Here is a 20,616-nt window from a genome sequence, read left to right as displayed (position 1 = left end):
AGTCCTCCCAAATTCTTGAGAATTTGCTTGGAGTGAGCATTCACTTCTGTCTGACTTGAAGGCAAGTGTCCATCCTTTCCCTGTGTGGGTCCCTCTGGTCCCCTTCCAGCTTCTCAATCACTGGAAGAGGTATCATGCGTGGAAGTTATGGAAGGCAGACCTCAAATTCTTAAGAAGGATTTCTGACAAGTTAAAAGGCTCCCGAGAGCCACAGAATAGCAGAGACGGAAAGGAAGAGCACTCGGGACAGCCTCCCTGCTGGCAGGGAGGGTGAAGACCTGAGGTGAGAGCTCGCAGGCTTGCGGATTTCATGACTTCATGATTTCAAGAGAGTTAGACTCCGCTCCTGGCTGGGTCACGGAAGAGATGGCTAGTGCCACTTCCTCCAGATGAGGTGTCAACCGAAAACCTACTATTTGCCACATCCAGCGGTATCCATTTTCCCTTCTTGGCCCTAAATCTTTTGCTCTGTTCCACCGATCCCTTGAAACCCCTTGGAACTTTTCACAGGTTTGCTGATGGCATCACTCTGGTTCCTTCCTTCTGACTCCTTTGCTGGCCACACTCATGCTCCTAGTGTCTCTTCCTTCTGCCAAAATCACCTTCTTGTTTTTTGCTATAATCGGGTCTTTGGAAACGTCATCCTTAATGATTGCCTATGTTTGGATGAATTCCAAATTGCTCCCTCTCCCTCCATCAACCACCTGCTCCCCTCCTATATCTTTCCCCCTCTGTCCTCCTCTTCTCTCTCTCTCCTCCCTCTCTCCCTCTAGTGAAAATTTCTCACCTGAGTCCCATCTTTTCTCTACCTCCATGAGTTCAGCTGCCTCATCCATCCTGTTCCCAGGCCTTGGGTGTATACAGGCACTGGATTCTTCTCAATCAGTGTTGGGTACTTTATTGCCCAGAAGTTAGTGGTAGCGATCTGAATGGGCCTTCAGAGTCCTAACAGTCCTGCTCCAACTGCGACTTGAGTATGTTTCAGAGCTTCACTACACATACGTTTTCGCCAGAGCCAAATTCCTGGGCCTTTCTCACAGTTTTTATGTAATTCCACCAGGGAGAGTTATCATCCAAGAGTCCCAAGAACCAAGACAATTTGGTGGCAGTCTGCTTTCCCACTGCTTTAAAATTTATGGACTCTACAATTCAACTGCTCAGAGTGATCTAAGTTCATCATCACAGGTTTAAGATAATCTTTGAGAAAAATAAAAACATTTTTTTCCCCAACAATTAAAATGAAAACCTCAGATTTTTTTTTTTTTTAGATTTTTGTTAATTATTATGTTGCCTCAGCCAGAATATCATAGAGGTGGAATATTACATCTACCCAGAAGTGGAAGAGAAGACCAGTCTTTAAGACTAAGATTACCCAACTGTAAATCAGTGTGAGTCCAGGAATGGCATATTAGAAACAGAGGCCTGCAGTTTTTCTCAGTGGTTCTTTTGAGAACATAACTACCTTGATTCCTTTTTTTTTTACAACCATGCTGAGAATTAACACTCAGACTTATATACTTCATATGAAGAATGATCAACAAAGGTGACTGGAAAGGGACCTACATATACATACGGCCTGCCCAAAACACATTACACCATTGTAATGATAATGCACAGACCACAGGAATTCATAGCCAAGTTTTTCATTTCTTTGGGATTGGAGCCATGTAGAAGAAATTTAACTTAGAGCACGAGGGCCAACTTCTACATTAAAGAAAGGTTTATGGGACCTTTTAATGTCTAGATATGGCTTTGCTTCTAAGTTTTGGCCAGAACACCGCCACCAGGCAATGGGCTGCACGGCACTGAATTTATCTATGTTGGAAGGATGACTCAGAGCTATTGGGATTTGAATGTGTGGCTCCAGTTAGTCTAGCTTTGTATTCCTGACAGGGAGACCACTAAGCCATCTCCTTCCAGCCAGATGAGTTTCCATTTAAAGTCTGCAAATCCAGGGGGACATGAAGCAGGGAGTAACACGATCTCAGCAAGCACTGGATAGTGTGCAGCTAATCAGGTACGCCAAATCCAGAGCCGGACATCAGCACAAACTGCCTTGCTCCTACCACTGACTCCAAGAAGGGCCAAGAGTGGGCAGCTTCTCAAAGTCACATGAGTCCAAAGGCCCACCAATTCATGCAATTGTACAGAGTTTCTGAACATTTGCTGCACCCCAGGCACTGTGTCAGGCATTAAGGATAGAACAGTGACAAAAAGAACCCAGTTCCTGCCTGCAAGAGGCTTGCAGGCCAGCAGGGAGACAGGCTGGGTCCCCGGCAGAGCCCACGATGAGAAAGACATGCAGGAAGAGCAGGACTCAGGAGGACAACCGTCAGGAAGACCGTAACAGATGCCCTTACAGGAATGACTAATCTAACAGGTGTCAGGTGGATGCCCTTTCATAGGGACCCCACCTCCACTGGACTTTCATCCCTCCTCCAAGTGTGTGCTCTGAGCCCTGTGTATGTAGCCCATACTTTACTCACTTTGATTTGTTATGCATACTTTGGCTTCGTGTGCACACAGCATGCCAAATACTAAAAACACATTTGCATAGGGCTTTCAAATATTTTACCTTAGTCAATCTTCAAATCAATTCTGTGAAGTCAGTGGACTAAATACTATTATCTCTACAGATAATACAGTCTCTTATACAGAAAAAGAGACTAAGGACAAGGATCATATCGTCTAATTGGCCAGTTCAGGGCTATGGTAGCACATACCCTATGATTTTATAATTGTCTACTTCTCTACCTACTCCCGTGAGACGCAATCTCTTTCAGATCCGAGACTGCCTTCAGTGTGGTCGCACCTCGGACACCCAGCACATCGCGAACGCTCAATCAACTGTTGTTCAATTACTGATTTACCTTCTCTGTGAAGTTTTCTCTGATCTCTCCTGCCCCCTACTACCAAGTGGCGAGAAGAAACAGTTCTATGCCTCTGTGATGAAAGCACAGGCTTCAGAGTCTCACCAGGTAGGGTTCACATTCTAATGACCTACCAGGTGTGTGACTTACGACACAGGGCTTACCTCTCTGAGTCTTGGCTATCTGCAAAACTAGGATGATAAAATCTACTTTATAGAAAGGTTGTGATGATCATATCTGGCCTATGTGCCCCTCTGATGACCATTCACAACCTGTTATTTGTACCTTTATTTGACTACTTATTCTCAGTTAGTGCCTCCATCCACCAGCCAGAGGGTGAATTCTTGAAAACAGGCTCTGGGTTAGTCGCCTTCATATTCCTAGAGGCCGCTCCAATGCTTCACGGATACTGGACATTCAACAAATGTCTGGGGAAATGAAATCAACCGAGCTATACTTCTACCTTCTATGGTTCCAAAGTCAGCACTCACTTGGCATTCACTAAATATTGCTAATGGGCCCATGCAACTTGGTCCAAATACAGGATACGGAATTGCGGGCTTGGCCTCTGTCACTCTAGAAGATGTTCTGCTGAGAAGGAATATTCCAGGGCCTCTCACCCACCTCGCCGCCAGCACCTGCTGTCTGCAGAGCGGCTCGTTAAAGAGATACACTTGTGAGCACAAGTTTCACAATCTGGTTGTGTAACCGTGAAGCTTCGGAGCTGGACATTCAGTTTTCTCAGCCTTGAGCTTCTTTGATTTGCCCGCGAAAACAAAAATGCTGCCTTCTAGTCGCTGCAGGCTTTCTCCTGGGACTGCAGGAATGTGGGGAGCCCTCAAGCCACTCTGGCCTTGAAGGGATTCCAGAGCTATCCGCGACGTGGCCCGGTGCCCCCACCAAGAGCCTCACCTTCATCAGAAGTTCCCGGCTGGTCAAATGGTTGTTATGGTCGGAGAAAATATCCGAAAGTTCTTCAAACATCAGCATCCGGTCCCTGGGAGAGGGATGAAGAAAACATTCACAAATAAAGAGTCAGTGAGAGGCCCACACCTTCGGCCCTGCTGCCCTCCATTACCTGTGGCTACAGAAGGATTGGACTGATCTCAGGAGCAGAGAGGAAGCCAATGACTTTGTTCATGCAGCTTTTTTTTAAAGATTTTATTTATTTATTTGACAGAGAGAAACACAGCGAGAGAGGGAACACAAGCAGAGAGAGGGGGAGAAGGAGAAGCAGGCTCCCCGCTGAGCAGGGAGCCTGATGCGGGGCTTGATCCCAGGACCCTGGGATCATGACCCGAGCAGAAAGCAGATGCTTAACGACTGAGCCACCCAGGCGTTCCTCTTTTTTTTTTTTTTAAAGGTACACACAGTCACCTATGTGAAGACGGGGGTTTTCCTATCCACCTATGTTATAATCATAAATAAGGATTGCTAAATTGGGGCATCAAGTTGTTTAAATGGGACATGTTCTTTAAAAAAAAATCTGTCTTAGCAATACACACACACAGCCCCGTGGGGACCGAGAAATCATGCTGGCTGGTTCCCTCATTTAGAGATGAAGATGCCAGGGTCAGGGATTTGCTGACGTTTCCATCGCTAAGTTTTGAGCATGGCAGGTGTAGAAGCCAAATTTCCTGAGTCACAGGCCAGTGCTCTCAAATCGGAGTCAGAGTAGATGGAAGCCGAACGGGCTCTGGTCAGGGGCGGGGGTTCAAATCCCCACTCTGCCCCTCCCTCCCCAAGGGCTCTTGGGTCCGTTGCTTAACCATCCTGAGCTTCCATTTTCTTACCTATACAAGGAACATACTAGGAGTCCCCTTGAGGGACCGCAGTGAAGGTCAGCAGGATCATATACATAAAGTGGCTACTCTGCCCTCTCCCTTCTGGAGGCCCTGTCCCTCTCCACGGGCCTCAGGCTTTTCTCTCCAGCCCTCTAGGGTTACTGAGTGGAGGACTCCAGAGGCAGAGAATTAATGGGGCTGTATCATTCCCCAGGCAGCACGTCATGATCACGGGAAAGCTATTATTAACTTATTTGTTTTATAATGAGGGTAGTATCATTCTTGTAATAAAGAAAACCAGTAAAGCTATTTGCATTTTGGAAAAAATAATTAAGAACTTAATTACATGTGGGCCTAAATAAAGAGAAATAAATAGACGTCTTCTCTGTCCACTGAAAAGTGATTAGCATTAAGGGTTACAGGGAAAGTGATAACCAAATAAGGTATCCTAACTCTGTCCCTTGAATTTAGCAATGAAAACTATGGAAAGCTGATATGAAAGCGTCTTCTCATGACATTTCTGCAGCATCCCTGCTAAAACATGAACCGACCAACTAAGAAACAAACCAGACACCCATACTGTACAGAATGAGGCTCTGAGGTTTGTTTTGAGGTGAAATCATTTAAAAAGCCAGCTGGAAGAATGGGCCTCATATGGTAACCAAGAGATTAAGATACAACTCCACTAATTTTTTTTTACTTGTGTTTTAACCTCAAATTTGCTGTAGAAGAAATCTTTGGCTGGCTAAGTGACTTTCCACAGTATGCTATTTATCAACCACCAAAGAAAGATAGGATTACCTTTCACTGCAATCAGAGAAGGTTGCAATCAAGCACAGGAGATATTTCAGCACCTGAGCCCCCTTTGTTTTTATTTTTGATACCATGACTGGGGAGCACTGATGAGGGGAAGGAGAGGGGCCCGCGCTATTGAGGATGAGGACTCTGTATGCATCTGATTTTCCCATTGTATTTTACTGAGGCCTATCATCTCATGATTTTATATGACCCATCTCTTTCATAAGATTGATATGCAAAGGAAAACCAATCAACTAATCTTTCTTTCACATACAGAGTCAGCTGGATTATTGAAACTAATGAAGAGGAGAAAGAACCTAAGGAATAAGTGGTGATCAAAAAAATTGCGCTGGCCTTTGGAGAGCCCATCTACCAGGTTTTCTCCTGGTAGATAACAGCGTTGTAAACAGAGCATGAGCTTTGGAGTCTCCAAGTGCCTATGGCTTCTATGGCTCCGTAACACCAGGCATTACGATCAGCCACTTCAATTTTTTTCTACTGACTCATCAAAGCCTTATGAAACAAATAATTTGACTTCCCCCAAGTAGCCTTTCTTCTGATTGAGAATAGGAGCCCACTGGTATGTGTGAGTACTCTGGCACTCATTTTTCAGCATAAACTTAGGAAATTTGGGTCTCTTGCAAGTTTGGATAGTGTCGGTCCCTTAGGGCTTAATCAGCTCTAAGTAAACTGCTGAAACCGATTGCCTAAGACCTTCCACTCCTAAGGACTGAAGCCACCAATCCCACAAGGGCAGGCCTGCCTGAGGAGCCAGCTGGCTCCCCTCCTGGCTGAAACCGACTATACCGCATACAGTATAGACTGTAAACAGTTTACACATTCTCCCCCGATACAGCCTGACTTTTTGATTAGCTCAAGCCCAGGTAGACCTGTTGAATGTAATTGGCCTATGTGTAGCCATGACACATTCCCCAGCTTCTAAATCTGTACTGATAGGGAATCAGAGCTGCCTCCTCATTCACCTTTCCCTCCTCTGCAAAAAGTTCTCTGGTCTACAAGGGAAGCTCTGGAACTAGGGGAAGGAAGAAAGTAAAATAATAAGGACAATAAATTGTTAATTGTTCCACAGCTTCCACAAAGAAATATGAAAAACAATATAAGATGAAAACAGTATAAAAAAAAATACAAAATGAAAAACAATGTAAAATGGGGCCAGTTGATAACTTTAGTCAGGTGCCTAGGAAGGAACACTTGGTGGTTTTGAATATCACTCAGATGGCTTTTAACACGCTGAAACAGAAGTGAACTGAAGAGATTCTTGCCGAACAGCAAGAACTAATGTCCTATCTACGCACATGATCCCTTACATCTTGGCACAGCTTAGGGCTTTGGAATGTGGCTGAGAAATAACCAGAAGGAACAGCAAACTGCTATAACTTCATCACTCCACAAACTTACCCCCTCGGAATCTAGATCATAAGCACATCCTTAAAATCATCCCCAAAGCCAATAATCTTGGCTTCGGCACACTTTGTCTGTGGCGGCCCCTCTCAAAACTCATTAATGATTCCATGTAAAGAGCACCCTGCCTGGGACACACAGAGGCTTTCAAACATATTTCTCTAGTTATATAATATGAGCTTTGAAGGCAAGGACCCGCACCCTTGATACGGCGACCAGTCGCCCCAGCCAAAGAAAAGCAGAGCAGGACACTTGGGAACTTACTTGGGGACAGCGGCCCAGGTCTTTTTTAACCTATAGATGGAATTGGACTGCAGTGCAGAAATGATGGCCCTCAAGGAGGAAAAATTCTTCAGGATCCTACATTCCTGTGCGGAGAGTGATTAAAACATAAAAGGCATTTAAATATCAATAATACAGTGAGTCGGTGGTTTCCTGTTTTAGAGGTATCACAGCTGCTATGAATTCTTACCACTAAATAGGCAGCTGTATAAATACTGAACATCAAAAAGTGGCTCCTTTACTCCCACCCCAGTCACTGAAACACTTTATAGGTTTTGGCACCGTATGCTTGTTTTTCTCCCTTTAATATATTTTTTGCATTGTTGTTACAGTTTTATGGTTTCCAGCTTTCCCAGTAAAACACGAATGGAGGTGAGTCTGCGGTGCTGTGCTCGGGAGAGCAAGCTTGCTTCTGCAGAGAGCACACAGATGCCCTAAAGCCACATGTGAACCATCACTGTATCCTTCAGACAGCCTCTGTGAGTCAGGTGGTATCGAACGTCTCATGGCCAACCTTTGCCCAGAGAGGTGTATATAACTTGGCAATAAAAATTCACCACGAGTTGAACTTTGGCTTTTATGCTCTTTGCCAAGAGGGAATATTTTTATACACATTCGTTTGGTTTCAAATTGGCTTGGGCCACAATCATAAACATTCAGAAACACCTTGGTTCCTTCGGTGTTTCCAAAATAACTTGGGCTTTTAAAATAAAATTTGCTTTGGCAGCATTTGAGGAAACAAAATAGAAAGAGAACAGGAAATATTCTGGATGGCATTTTCTGGGTAAGGAGAAAGGCTCTCTGATCCTGAAATCGAAGCTACCGCACGGAGTCTGCAGCCTCAGCAGCCAGTGACCCTGGAGTCAACATCCTGCTGATGAATGGCAGGGACAGTGGAACAGTAAGGGAGAGAGCCCCAGTCTTGGCAACATGGGGAGAGTGGGCTATGCCTTATGTCAAAGGAGATGTTTCAATATATAGGCATTTGGGAGTGTAATATATCCACTGAGTGCACTGTGTGAGCACGGGTTTGGCTTTGTGTGGAACATCTGAAGCAAGAGACCCCAGGGTGGTTGGGCATAAATGCACACTGCTTCCAAGGTCATTTCATGAAGACATGCTAATCCTGAATAGGAAGGAAAAACAGCCTTCTCTAACTTAGCTTGCCAAAATCTGGCTACTTAAAACTATGCCAAACAAAAAAACAAACCTCCAAACGTTTTTTTTCTTAGAGTCAGTGCCAAAGTATTTTACAAAAGTCATGCCCACTCTTTTTATATTTCTCTATGCCCTCCCCTTACTTGAAAAGAAAGAGCGAGCAAGCAAGCAAGAGAGAGAGAGCACTCTGAAATACGGTCAGTCTGGAAACCCAAGCCCACAAGAGCATGGTTCAACAAAGGTTCAGAATCCAAAAGTCATGTTCCAAAAATCAAGAAACTTGCAATAAATAAAGGAATTCAGGCACAGATACTTCATGCAAATCGTAATAGACATATGGAACACATTATCCAGAAAGAGGCTTCAGTTAAGGGTTTAAAGGAGTACAAGAGACATTTGGCCCCATTTCCAGAAAGGGAGGTATCTTCCAGGAGATGCAAAAGTAAAACAAAAACATAGCAGCCAGGCCAGTCCAAGAAAATATGATCACATTAGGTCACAAATATTTTCTGTGTAAAATTTTTATCGTTTTTCAAATATCCTCTTGATAGAAATTAACTGTGATTAATGCAAGAAAAGTAAGATAAATCTTGGCAGGAAACCACCCATGAGTTTCATTATTTTATTAAATTACTCCACACAATTTCAAGGGACACGACATGCTCAATATTAGGAAACCACATCGCCAAGAGCAAGGACCCCTGGCTTTTAAGCATGTGCTATGGGATTTGGAATAGACCTCAAATTGTTCAACTTGTATTTCTTATTATCACATAAATGCACAATTTATATTTAATTTGGACCAAAAGTCATGGTTTGAGCCACATTGTCAAACACATAGATGCTGTATTCTCGCTACAGATTTTCTAAGCAGTTGAATGGATTAAAGGATATAGCATTTATGGCAGAAAAAATATATATATTTTTTCTTATCATTTTAAGAAGACAGAAATTCCATGCTCTGTTCCACTCTATCAGAACTTCTTTTGTAGCTCTTGAGAAATAAGCTCAATTCAGAATAGGAGAAATCTAAGTTGTAAGACAGTATTTTCCTACTTTTTTATATACTAAAACATCTGTGGTAACAGACCACCTAACAATTCAAAATAAGGCAAATTTCCTAGCACAATTATGGCCCTGCTCCTTAATTAAAGACAACAAAAGAGAGTGTTAAAGAGAGGGAGAGAGGGAGAGAGAAAGAAGGGAGAGCGTGTGTGTGAAAATTTAAGCACTATGCCCTGAACATGAGGGCTTAATGAAACAAATATATATTAGCATAGAAAGCAAAATGGGTTTTGGTTGAGGGTTGACCCATATAACCCAGAACACTGACTACTAATAAGATATTTACATAATACTTATGTTTCAAAGTCATTAATTACATAGCTCTTGCTGATGTAATTTCTTTTGCCTACCAAAAAAAACCAAACTTACCCAATCTTCAAATACCAAAAATTATATCTAGTATTCAAAGCTAAATCCAAATGTCATCCTATCTGTGAAGCCTTCCTTGATCCCCCCAGTCAGAAGTGAGTTCTCCCTCCTCCACAGCTGTAACTTATCTCATAGGGCCCCACTCCTCTTTTGCTTCGGCTGAGATCATTCCAGTCTATCTTAGCTTTCTTGTTTGACTACAGGCTCCTGTAAGACCACATTAATTGTGCTTATCCTAAAGATGTCCCCTAAGTACATAAAACTGTAGCTCACGTGCATTTAAGAGCTCATGAAATACCTGGTGACCAAGTGACTGAATACTGTTCACCTTTTCTGAATCATGAAGATGCTGATTAGTGAAAGTCATACAGTATGTAAGCGGCTGACCCAAGAGACCAGACTGACACTCAACAGAATGTAACCAGGCCTAGAAATAAACTCTGTCCCTCCAACTTCAGATAGAAGGCCCTCCTGAAAAGCCCCAGATGAATGTGAAATCTGTGCATCTCAATCCTTTGGAAAAGAGATTCAGGATTCTGAGAATGTACCAGCTCTTTATATCGGTAGAAGATATAATGCTTCCAGGTGCTGGAAGGGTGCTTAGGTAGGTAATCATTCTGCGTTGAAGAGTAGTCTGTCTAACACTTAGACTATCATCAAGTTCTATTTACTGAACATGGGCAGAACTGACTCAGTTTGTGAAAATAAGGGGAAAAGCAAATGGATGTCTTACCCTGGAGACACAGCAGTGTGCAGGCCCATGAGCAGAAAGAAATGTGCAAGGGACCAATTTTCTTTAAAGAACAAAAATAAGCTCCTAAGTTAAAAAGGCAATTTTTCTTCTTATTTCGGAGGAACAACAATAACAGCAACAAAAACCCAATGGTCCCTCACATATGGTCATTTGATTGCCTTGCAAAATGCATAGACCCCTTTAAACAGAGAGATGGAGTAGTCTCCAACATCTACTAAATACAAAGAATATTTTAAAAAAAGACAATTACATGAGCAATGTTAATCCACTTCTCGATGACTTTGGCTCTCTGCTGAGTTTTGAGTTCTTTGCCCCCCAGGATGGTACTGACAACGCATTTGGTGAGTGTGTTAAACTGAGAGATGGTAGCACGGATCGTAGGAGCCAGATGCTTGTTTTCCTTCTTATCCCTTCGGGACCAAATGCAGCCCAGGCAGTGGTGAGGCACTACTTTCTTGAACAGTTGCTGGAACGAAAGAGAAACAGGCTTTCAGGACACAGACACTGCATATGGCAAAGCACATCATCTGGGTCATCTGTGAATTGGTATTTTGTAAATGGACAAACAACCCTTTTCTACTTGACTTGCCTCATCGTGTCTATTTCAATGGACAAAAGTAAATAATTAATATGTTAACTGGTCAGAAAAGCCCACATGTTCCTTCTAAATCTGCTCGACTGCACAAACGGAACACAACGACCAAAAGAAAATTTTAAATGACCAACCACATTTTGATTTTTCTATCTCAAAAGATGGGTACAAATCTATACTAGTGGTCGAGAGGGTTTTGGCCTCAGAATCATATCGAGGATATGTTCTGGGCACTCATGATCATGAATTGGGTACAATGCATATGGACGCCCAGTGACCATCTGACAGGTGATCCAAAGAAGGACAGGGCATATGGCATTATCATCACTGTGTTCTACAGGATTTCTAAAATGAAGTAAGCATATAAAAGGCAATACCACTCAATGTCACAGAGTAAAAGGAAGAAAGGAAGTTACAGCCTGGTTTCCAGGTCTTTGCCTGAAAGTCATCACCAATGAGATTTCCTACCTTTCTTTGATGCTGTCAATTGTGGAACAAAATCAAAGCAAATTGCTGACCAAATCTGATTCTCATCTGTATGACAATTCAATACCAGGGTTTGTATGAAAGTGAGAACATCAGGATTTACTTTACATACACTCTGATTTGCTTCTGATAATTTATTTGCATGCTCCCTAGGTGGAAACTCTGTCACTTTCTATGCTGCTTTCTTCAAAGTGGTAAGTGCAGAAGAGCTAAAACCATCATGATAATTTATAATAGCCCTCTTTCCTTTAACTGGTATTTACCAGCTAATGTTGCGCTGAGACACGTGACCAATGTCATCAACTATGCATGGCTAACAAACATATTCAAAAGTACAGGAAACACACATAGACATGAACTGCCAGACAGAGTCACATGTGGATTCAGTGAACTTATTTTATCCTAATTTATACTTTGACCGCTTTACAACCCTCCAAATAAACAATTCAGATCTTGAAATATTTATGAGTCTGGAGGGAGAGAAATACCCATGGAACAGGGTGGATTTTGTTTCATGAGAATTAGAATTCTTATTTCCCTCTGCGTATCGAGTGCCAAGTTAAAAAGCACCTTCACCCAGAATTGCAAGAAGAGCTTAGGCCTGAATTATTCAGATGATTGATTCAAGTCACATCTTCATTCTGCATTTATAGGCACGGCCTTTCTCAAGGATCACAAAAGACTTAAATCACATTCCCCCACTGGCCTCCCCAGGCCACCAGTACTGTAAGTCCCCACATTTAAGTGGAAGCCCATCTGGGGCACAGTGAGAAGACCTACTGCGTCCATATAGGTCAGCTGCTCTGCCACGAGATCCTCTGGGAAGCACGTGAATTCTGCAGGCCCTCCACCTTCCAGTTCCTCTTCCTCTTCCAGGCTGAAGAAGATGGTGCTGGGAAACCCATCTGTTCACAGATGGAAAAAAAAATTCGCATTTTCGTGCCACTGTTTATGACCTTGTTAGTAGAGTCAAACTGCACTTCCTTCATTTAGAAAGAAGAGGGCTAATCCTTCAGAAAACCCACAGGGAGAAATGCTAAGCACAATGCATCTGAGTGAAATGGAGGTCTGCTTAATCTCTGTAGGTTCTTTATTAAGTTCAGAGGCCTCATGTTATCCCTTTGATAAGCCAGATTCTTAGGCCAGGGACATAGCCGGATGAGGCAAAGTCTAGAGAAGCAAAGCTGGGCTACATTCTGGGGGTTTCCCTCATCTTGGGCTCTCTCATACTCTCTGCTCAGCTTAAGGACTCATCAAGCCACTTCCTAAGCCCCAACTATGCAATTCGTAATTACTGGCCAATTATAACCAGAAGCCTGGGAAGACTGGGCATAAAAGCAGGCCAGGCTTTGGGAAGTAGAATGGGCCATGTTGGTGTCAGAAATGCTGATGAAGTCCTCAGAATTCTAAGACAGTCCTTAGAATTCTCAAGATGTTTGGAGTAGCTTTCAGTTTCCCACCTAAAGTTAAGTATGTGTGAAGCAGAACAGCCTGAAACTAAATTCACCTGAGCCTTATTATAGATAAGATCCTCAGTTAGCCAATTCACAGGACACAGACTGAAGAAGTGAGAAGAAAAATCACGATAATAACTACCTGGATCCCAAATCAAAAGCTGAAGGACTCAGCCCATGGACTAGGAACTCCAGACTCCATTCTGAAAGACTGTGGAACTGGATGAAGTTGAACTTGAACCCCAGCCTCCCTTCCCTGGAACCTTTCCCGATTCCTGGGTTGTTTTCCAAGCTTATCCCCCACCTCATCCCCTCCACACTCCTTGCTCTCCTGTCAGATCTGTTCTCAAAAAAACAAAAACAAAAAACCTAGCTGCATGACTTATTTCACTTAGCATAATCTCCTCCAGTCCCATCCATGTTGATGTAAACGTTGGGTATTTATCCTTTCTGATGGCTGAGTAATATTCCATTGTACATATGGACCGTATCTTTATCCATTCGTCTCTTAAAGGACATCTCAGCTCTTTCCACAGTTTGGCTATTGTGGACATTGCTGCCATGAACACTGGGGTGCATATGGCCCTTCTTTTCACTACATCTGCGTCTTTGGGGTAAATACCCAGTAGTGCAATTGCTGGGTCATAGGGTAGCTCTATTTTTAATTTTTTGAGGAACCTCCACACTGTTTTCCAAAGTGGCTGTACCAACTTGCATTCCCACCAATAGTGTAAGAGGGTTCCCCTTTCTCCACAACCTCTCCAACATTTGTTGTTTCTTGCCTTGTCAATTTTTGCTATTCTAACTGGTGCAAGGTGGTATCTCAATGTGGTTTTGATTTGAATTTCCCTGATGGCTAATGATGATGAACATTTTTTCATGTGTCTGTCAGCCATTTGTATGTTTTGAGAAGTGTCTGTTCATGTCTTGCTGCCCATTTTTTGACTTGATTATTTTTGGGGTATTGAGTTTGAGAAGTTCTTTATAGATCTTAGAAATCAGCACTTTGTTTGTAGTGTCATTTGCAAATATCTTCTCCCATTCTGTGGGTTGCCTCTTTGTTTTATTAACTGTTTCCTTTGTTGTGCAGAAGCTTTTTATCTTGATGAAGTCCCAAAAGTTCATTTTTGCTTTTGTTTCGCTAGCCTTTGGAGATGTATCTTGAAAGAAGCTGCTGTGGCCGATGTCAAAGAGGTTACTGCCTATGTTCTCCTCTAGGATTTGGATGGATTCCTGTCTCACATTGAGGTCTTTCATCCATTTTGAGTTTATCTTTGTGTGTGGTGTTAGAGAATGGTCGAGTTTCATTCTTCTGTATACAGCTATCCAATTCTCCCAGCACCATTTATTGAAGAGACTGTCTTTTTTCCATCGCATATTTTTTCCTGCTTTGTCGAAGATTATTTGACCATAGAGTTGAGGGTCCATAGCTGGGCTCTCAATTATCATATGGTTTCACTTATTTGTGGAACATAAGGAATAGCATGGAGGACATTAGGAAAAGGAAAGGAAAAAATGAAGGGGGGGAAATAGGAGGGGGAGATGAACCATGAGAGACTATGGACTCTGAGAAACAAACTGAGGGTTTTAGAGGGGAGGGGGGGAGGGGGATGGGTTAGCCTGGTGATGGGTATTAAGGAGGGCACGTACTGCATGGAGCACTGGGTGTTATACGAAAACAATGAATCATGGAACACTACATCAAAAACTAATGATGTACTGTATGGTGACTAACATAACATAATAAAATTAAATTAAAAAAAAATCTAGCTGCATTCAGTTATACCTTATCTTGGCAGAAATGTAAATTGGTATGTTACTACTCCCCCAGGATGTTTACATTTTAAGTTTTTTCTCTTTTTCTTTGTAGAAGAAGACTTTTACGCATCTTGGGTCAAGTTGGGGGTGGCCTTCTCTTTTTCTTGGTTTCCCAGGGGAAAGGGGTGCTGAGAGCAGACATTACATCACTCCTCCTATCAGAGCACCACGTGGGGACTTGCCAACTCCGGGGTCAGGCATGGGATTTAAGGCTGCCACTCCCCAACAATCCCCTCCCTACCACAGGCAAGCTGAAGGTGCTGATGCTAACGGGCTTGGGTTACGACTGGAGGAGGTAGGAGGAAATCATTGTCTGCCTCTGGAGTCTGAAACACAAACAGGCACGAGCTCAGGAGAGCTAAAACCCTATGACTTCACCACTCTGCCTCCACGCAACTCTGGGGGTACTCTTCAATTCAGTGGAGGAAGAAGAAATTTGAAATCCCAAACAAAGCTCCAGAATGGGCCCCCCATCCCTCTTGCTAGCTACTATGTCAATCTATCCCAGTGGCTCTGGAATGCAGAGGCTGACCCATTTCAGCCAAAGAGGATGTGTGGTAAGGTCAGATCCTCTCACTCAGCCAACAAACACTCACAGTGACCCATATGTGCCCGGGATGTTGCTGTGGGTAAAGATTACGTGGTCCTGTCTCTCCAGGGACTAGGCCATGCCTTCACTGTTTCTGCTTTTGGCTCCCTTCCAGAGGTAAGGGAAGTAAAAACTAGAAGCACAATTTTACTATTGGAAAACAATGTAGGTGAACTTTTGCTTTTGCCAGCATGAAATTGGGCAAAATACGCCCATGAGAACCAAGCTCCTAAAAGTCCTTTTTCAATAACGACCCCTGGACTTCATAAACAGAGAGTTTAGAGCTTTCTTGATTAAAATTTTCCAAACTCAGGAAAAATTCATTTTCGAGCATTGCCTAAAAGCCTTTCCAAAGTCAGGCAATCTCCCTCTCCCCTGCCTCAGCCTGCCAAATGAGCTCTGCCTTCCAGTCGCTGGGTCGGAAACAATGAACGACTGGTCCCACCGGTTCCCCAATTAGGCCCGGAGCCAGGGGCAGCCCCAGTGGGGAGAGCTGGGCTCTCACACAGCATTTTCCACTCCGGCTCAGAGACAGGCGGGGAGGCCCTGAAGGGAGTGGAGGTCCGGCAGCTGGAGGAGTGCCCTTGGTATTCCAACATTCCCGGCAGATGAAGTCATCTGAGATACAGAGTACTTGGCAGTCGGCTTCTCAGGATGCGATTGCATGTTCCCCCTGCTCTGATTCCCCAAACATAAAACAATTCCACAGGTACTGTTTGGAATGTGAGGTTATTTTCTTTGGCACTGATGCAGCTTCCCTTATCGGTCGTGAGGAACTGCTTCCTTTCCCTCGCTGAGGAAATTGGGCGTCACTTCAGGGAAATGCCTGTCAAAAGCTCCAAGTGGGTCAGCCGCCATGGCAACCATCAGCCAGCAGGCCAGCGAGGGGATAAATCGTCAGGCTGAAAGCCTGTCCTAACCTCGCTCTGACTTTCTTCAAAGATAATTTCAAGCGGCCCACGACCTGCAGTGGTGGCCCTTCCTTTGTCCTTGAAAACAGGCAGTCAGTTCCTCCAATAGGAAAAAACAGCCACAGAAACTTCCTCTGACAAGACGAGGGCACTGGCAAGCTCAGTGACAGTGATGTCTTCCAGCTTGACAGAGAAATACCTTTTCAGGGCTTTTTGAACTTTTCTGAGGGCAGGAGCACAACTGGATTTAATTCTTTGCCTGCTGAATGGGGATGGTTGTGAAGGGTTTCCATTCATTAGATAGAGGAGCCAGAGACAGATAATAAAAGGCAAAATCAAGTTCAGCGTGGGACATGTTGACAAGAGAAGGTAAAAGATCCTCTTTACGGTATTAGAAGAAACTCAAGGAAATCACTTCGCTTCTCAAAGTCAGTTTCCTCTTCTATAAATTGAGAGCACCAGACTAGGTGGTCTTAAAAATCTCCTTCTTGGCTCTAGAAGGCTGAGGCTCTGTAATTAGCACTTTGATAAACTTTAGAATTTTTATCCACCACCAATCCTCCAGCAGCTTGTCTCTCTGAGACAAACCAAGGTCATTCATCAAGTAAGGGAGAACAGTTTGGGGCGGCTGGGTGGCTCAGTCGGTTAAACCTCCGACTCTTGGTTTTGGCTCAGGTTGTGATCTCAGGGTCGTGAAATCGAGCCCCACGTCGGACTGTGCGCTCAGTGAGGAGTCTGCTTGAGATTCTCTCTTCCTCTCCCCTTCCCTCCTGCACTCTCTCTCCTCTCAAACAACTAAATAAATCTTAAAAAAAAAAAAAAAAAAAAAAAAGTAGAGGGAGAACCTATCTTCAACATGGAGCCTGCAGAATCAGAATCTAGCTTGTTCTCTGGAACCAAGCAAGTACTCACTGTCAGTTTCCACTTCTTGCTTGTGAAACTGCTCAAGAAGATTTTGTGCCCTTCTCTCTGGATCAGAGCCTGGCATCATCCGTTTGAGATAATCCAGCAGTTTCTGTAAGCAAGGGAAGTGAGGGGGCTCCCGGAAGTCCTCTGCACACTGGTCAAGCCAGGCCCTCAGGATGGAGGCGATGGCACTGAGAAATAGAAAGGGAGAGTCACTGCACCCAACTGGCTGTGGGGGCTCAAAACAGGGCCTGGACACCGTGGCCTCACCCAGAACACTCCACAGGACTTGGGGTCAACAGAGAATTCATCCCAAAGTTCCTGGCAATGTCAGTGAAGTTAAAGCGCTAGAAAACAAGCTGGTTACATCTTTATTATTTTAAGTGGTGGCTGTATAGCGCGGGAGAGACTGATAAGTTCCAAAAAGACAAAGGACCATCAACTTATCAACTTTGGAAAAACCCGCACAGGGGGAAAAAAAAAAAGACACGTGGAAGAAGATTTAGTGAGTCCTGAAGCAACTTCAAAGCAATCTGTGACAGTGAGATTATGGGCTTCCAATTCTGGCTTCACTCAAGTCAGAGACCACAAAATCAACTGGACTGACATTTTAGAAAATCACTGACTGACGGTGGACCCGAAATCAGTCTACTGACAGGAAGTGCCTATGTTGGGAAAAGATAAAAACACTGATTTAATTTTACAAAGATTCCCAGGGGTTCAGCCTAAGTGCCAAAAAAAGTCCTCCCCCAATTATCCTCTGCTTCTCAAATTATAAGAGGAGAATCTGTGGGAGAAACAGCACCTCTTAGAGAAGTAGGTCTTTGTAAAGTAAGGGAGAAAACGTGGAGATGCAAAGCCCCGGTGAAAGGGATTCCCTCCGATGGCTCAGCAGGGTCTGTGTCGGGTGAGACAGGGGCCGGGGCACGAGGAGCCAGGGCCACACACACACACACACACCCCACGCTACTAATAACACAACTGTGCTGTCTTTAGGTGAGGGGCAGCCCCTCATCCAGGTTACAAACAGCTGACTGGCAAAAAGGATAAAAAGTCTTGAGTGCTGTGATTCTACGCTTCATCTTCAAAGAGGACGTGCCAGGCTGTGTCTGCCAGGAAGGACAGTACTTTGCCTCTTTACTGACCAGCCGCCCCCATGGCTAACGCAAATGCACTGATGATGGCTGCAGGTGATGGGGGCTATAAATTAATCCACATGTTATTGATGGGACACTTCGTTTTAGCTGAAGACCCCAGTGACCAAAATTTTTCAGCTGATAAAAAAATATGTTAGCACCTTTAGAAATGATCATTTAAGTATACTTCAAACAAATTGTTTACTTAGTTAACAAACTAAAAAGAGACCACAAGGTAATATTATCCATCGATGTGGACCTGCAGGCTGGGCTTTCGCAGGCATGTCTAAATTCTACACGTCCCAATTTCCTACCACAGAGCAGGACTACGATCCAGGCATACGTACAGCTAAAGCCAATTCAAGGCTTAACTTCTGGAAGTAGAGTGCAAACAGAAGAAAAATAAATTTACTAACTGTTTTCACTGCTATGGATATCGTTGCTTTACCAATGAGGACATGAAGGTGTCTGGAACTATAATATTTACATGCATACGTCGGAAGTATTCGGTGACATAAAGCCATCAAATAAATGCTGGAATTTAAAGCCACAGAAATGATTAAAATATGCTCTAAATCTTTAGTACAGATTAAATAAAAAGCCAAACAAAAGTTTCCCTTCCTTCTAAAAAGTTCGAAGAAATTAATACGAGCTCTGGGATTAAATGAAAACCTAAGTGAAATGAACAGGCTTCTAGTCAGTGGACCTACGATCCTTGGTTTGCCGTTTCTTCATCGTTCCATATCCATGCTTGTGTCCCCCCCGCCATTCATATGGTGAAACCCTCACCACCCCCCCAAAATTGATGGACTTCTACTTTCTGACAGCCCACACAAAGCATTCGTTATTTCTCCTTTCTTCACAAAAAACAAATATCATGAATTAAAGAAGAAAACGAAGTGGCATTCTGATATGTCATTTTTCTAAGGAATGGGACTTTTTTCCTATGAATTCTTTCTCTTCTTGGCTGACAAGCACTGAGCCCAGAACCGGGGTAGGCACACAGGTGGGTTCATAGCCCAGAAGGCAGGAAAACCTGACATTTGCCTCCGTCACATTGATTCTTACGTACACTTTTGTCCTTCTCAAAAGAAGGGCGAATTGATTTCATGAGTAGAACTACTCATTTAATATTTAATACTTCAGTGAGAGGATACACTTCCAATGATACTGATGGAAGAACAGTCATAGAGGGATGATAATGCACATCAATCAATAAAAGTAAAAAGAGCCTCCACCTAACAACAAGACAAGCAATGCAATGACCCTAGTGACTCCTCGGTTTCATGACTTGAAAGAAAACCCAGGCAGAAATTCAGAATCACAGGTAAAAGACAGATAGGAAAAGATATTAATATATCATTGCCTTCTTGGCCTCCCATAATTGTTAGTTTTAAAAATTACAAAGCTGATTCTTTATTGCAAAGAAGTAAATATTATAAATGTATACAAACTAAAACAGCAAAATACCTATGTCCTCTTCATTCTAATCCCATTTCCATGACTACCTATCAGCAGTTTGGAGTATATCCTTCTAGACTTTTCAAGAGATATGTATATATATTTAAATAAATATGCTATGTATATATAAGCCAACATGGATTTTTTTTTGCCCCACTGAATATATGAAACCAACACCTCTCCATTCAAGATCTACCTTATTGTTTCCCAGAGTTACATATACTATTCCACTACATGGACACACCATCATTAATGTAAGCATTCTTCTACTAGTGTGCAAATATTCAAGTTATTTTCATGTTCTCACAATCACAAACAATTACAAAATATGTATCCTTGTTTACATCTCTGAGTACTTACGCATTTCTATGGGACACATTATTTAGAGCTTATTCTCATGGAAGTTGCAGCCTGGAAGGGCTAGGGGAGTTCTGAAGAGGGACTTGAATCCAGATTGGACTTGCCTTTAGGTGCACATTTCGTCCTCCTCAGTCTGATGTTTTTAACTAGCTCTGGTAATCTATTCCTTCTACCCTTTGTGACAGTGCCCTTCCCACAACTTAGCCTAAGAGGACTTTGAAAGTTCACTATAGACCCAGACACTGACTTGGCTAGAAAAAGCAATTTCACAGAAAAGAGGAATGAAGGGGGGGAGGAAGAAGGAAGAGAAGAAGGGAAGGAAACACACAAACAGCACAACACGAGGCAGACCCCTGCCCTCCTATCAGCAGGGTGGTTATCAGCATGCTAGGAAGGGAGGT

At 43.3% G+C, this 20,616-nt stretch overlaps 1 protein-coding gene across 7 annotated transcripts in view; it reads right to left on the bottom strand.

The window, feature by feature from the left end:
- RGL1 (ral guanine nucleotide dissociation stimulator like 1) overlaps positions 1 to 20,616 on the bottom strand; it is a 251,420-nt gene that overhangs the window by 40,359 nt on the left and 190,445 nt on the right. For all 7 annotated transcript variants that reach the window (XM_035010628.1, XM_035010629.1, XM_035010630.1 and 4 more), the window contains 5 exons: positions 17,265 to 17,449; positions 12,361 to 12,485; positions 10,753 to 10,968; positions 7,139 to 7,242; positions 3,783 to 3,867 (listed from right to left, as the gene is read on the bottom strand). In XM_035010628.1, the coding sequence (XP_034866519.1) occupies positions 3,783 to 3,867; positions 7,139 to 7,242; positions 10,753 to 10,968; positions 12,361 to 12,485; positions 17,265 to 17,449 (715 nt within the window). The remainder of the gene's footprint in view (positions 1 to 3,782; positions 3,868 to 7,138; positions 7,243 to 10,752; positions 10,969 to 12,360; positions 12,486 to 17,264; positions 17,450 to 20,616) is intronic.

This window comes from Mirounga leonina, unplaced genomic scaffold (assembly GCF_011800145.1).
Source record: "Mirounga leonina isolate KUSES-001 unplaced genomic scaffold, KU_Mleo_1.0 Mir_154, whole genome shotgun sequence".
Lineage (NCBI taxonomy): Eukaryota > Metazoa > Chordata > Mammalia > Carnivora > Phocidae > Mirounga > Mirounga leonina.
Note: the sequence above shows the minus strand (reverse complement) of the source record. Positions and strands in the feature narration are given on the sequence as shown.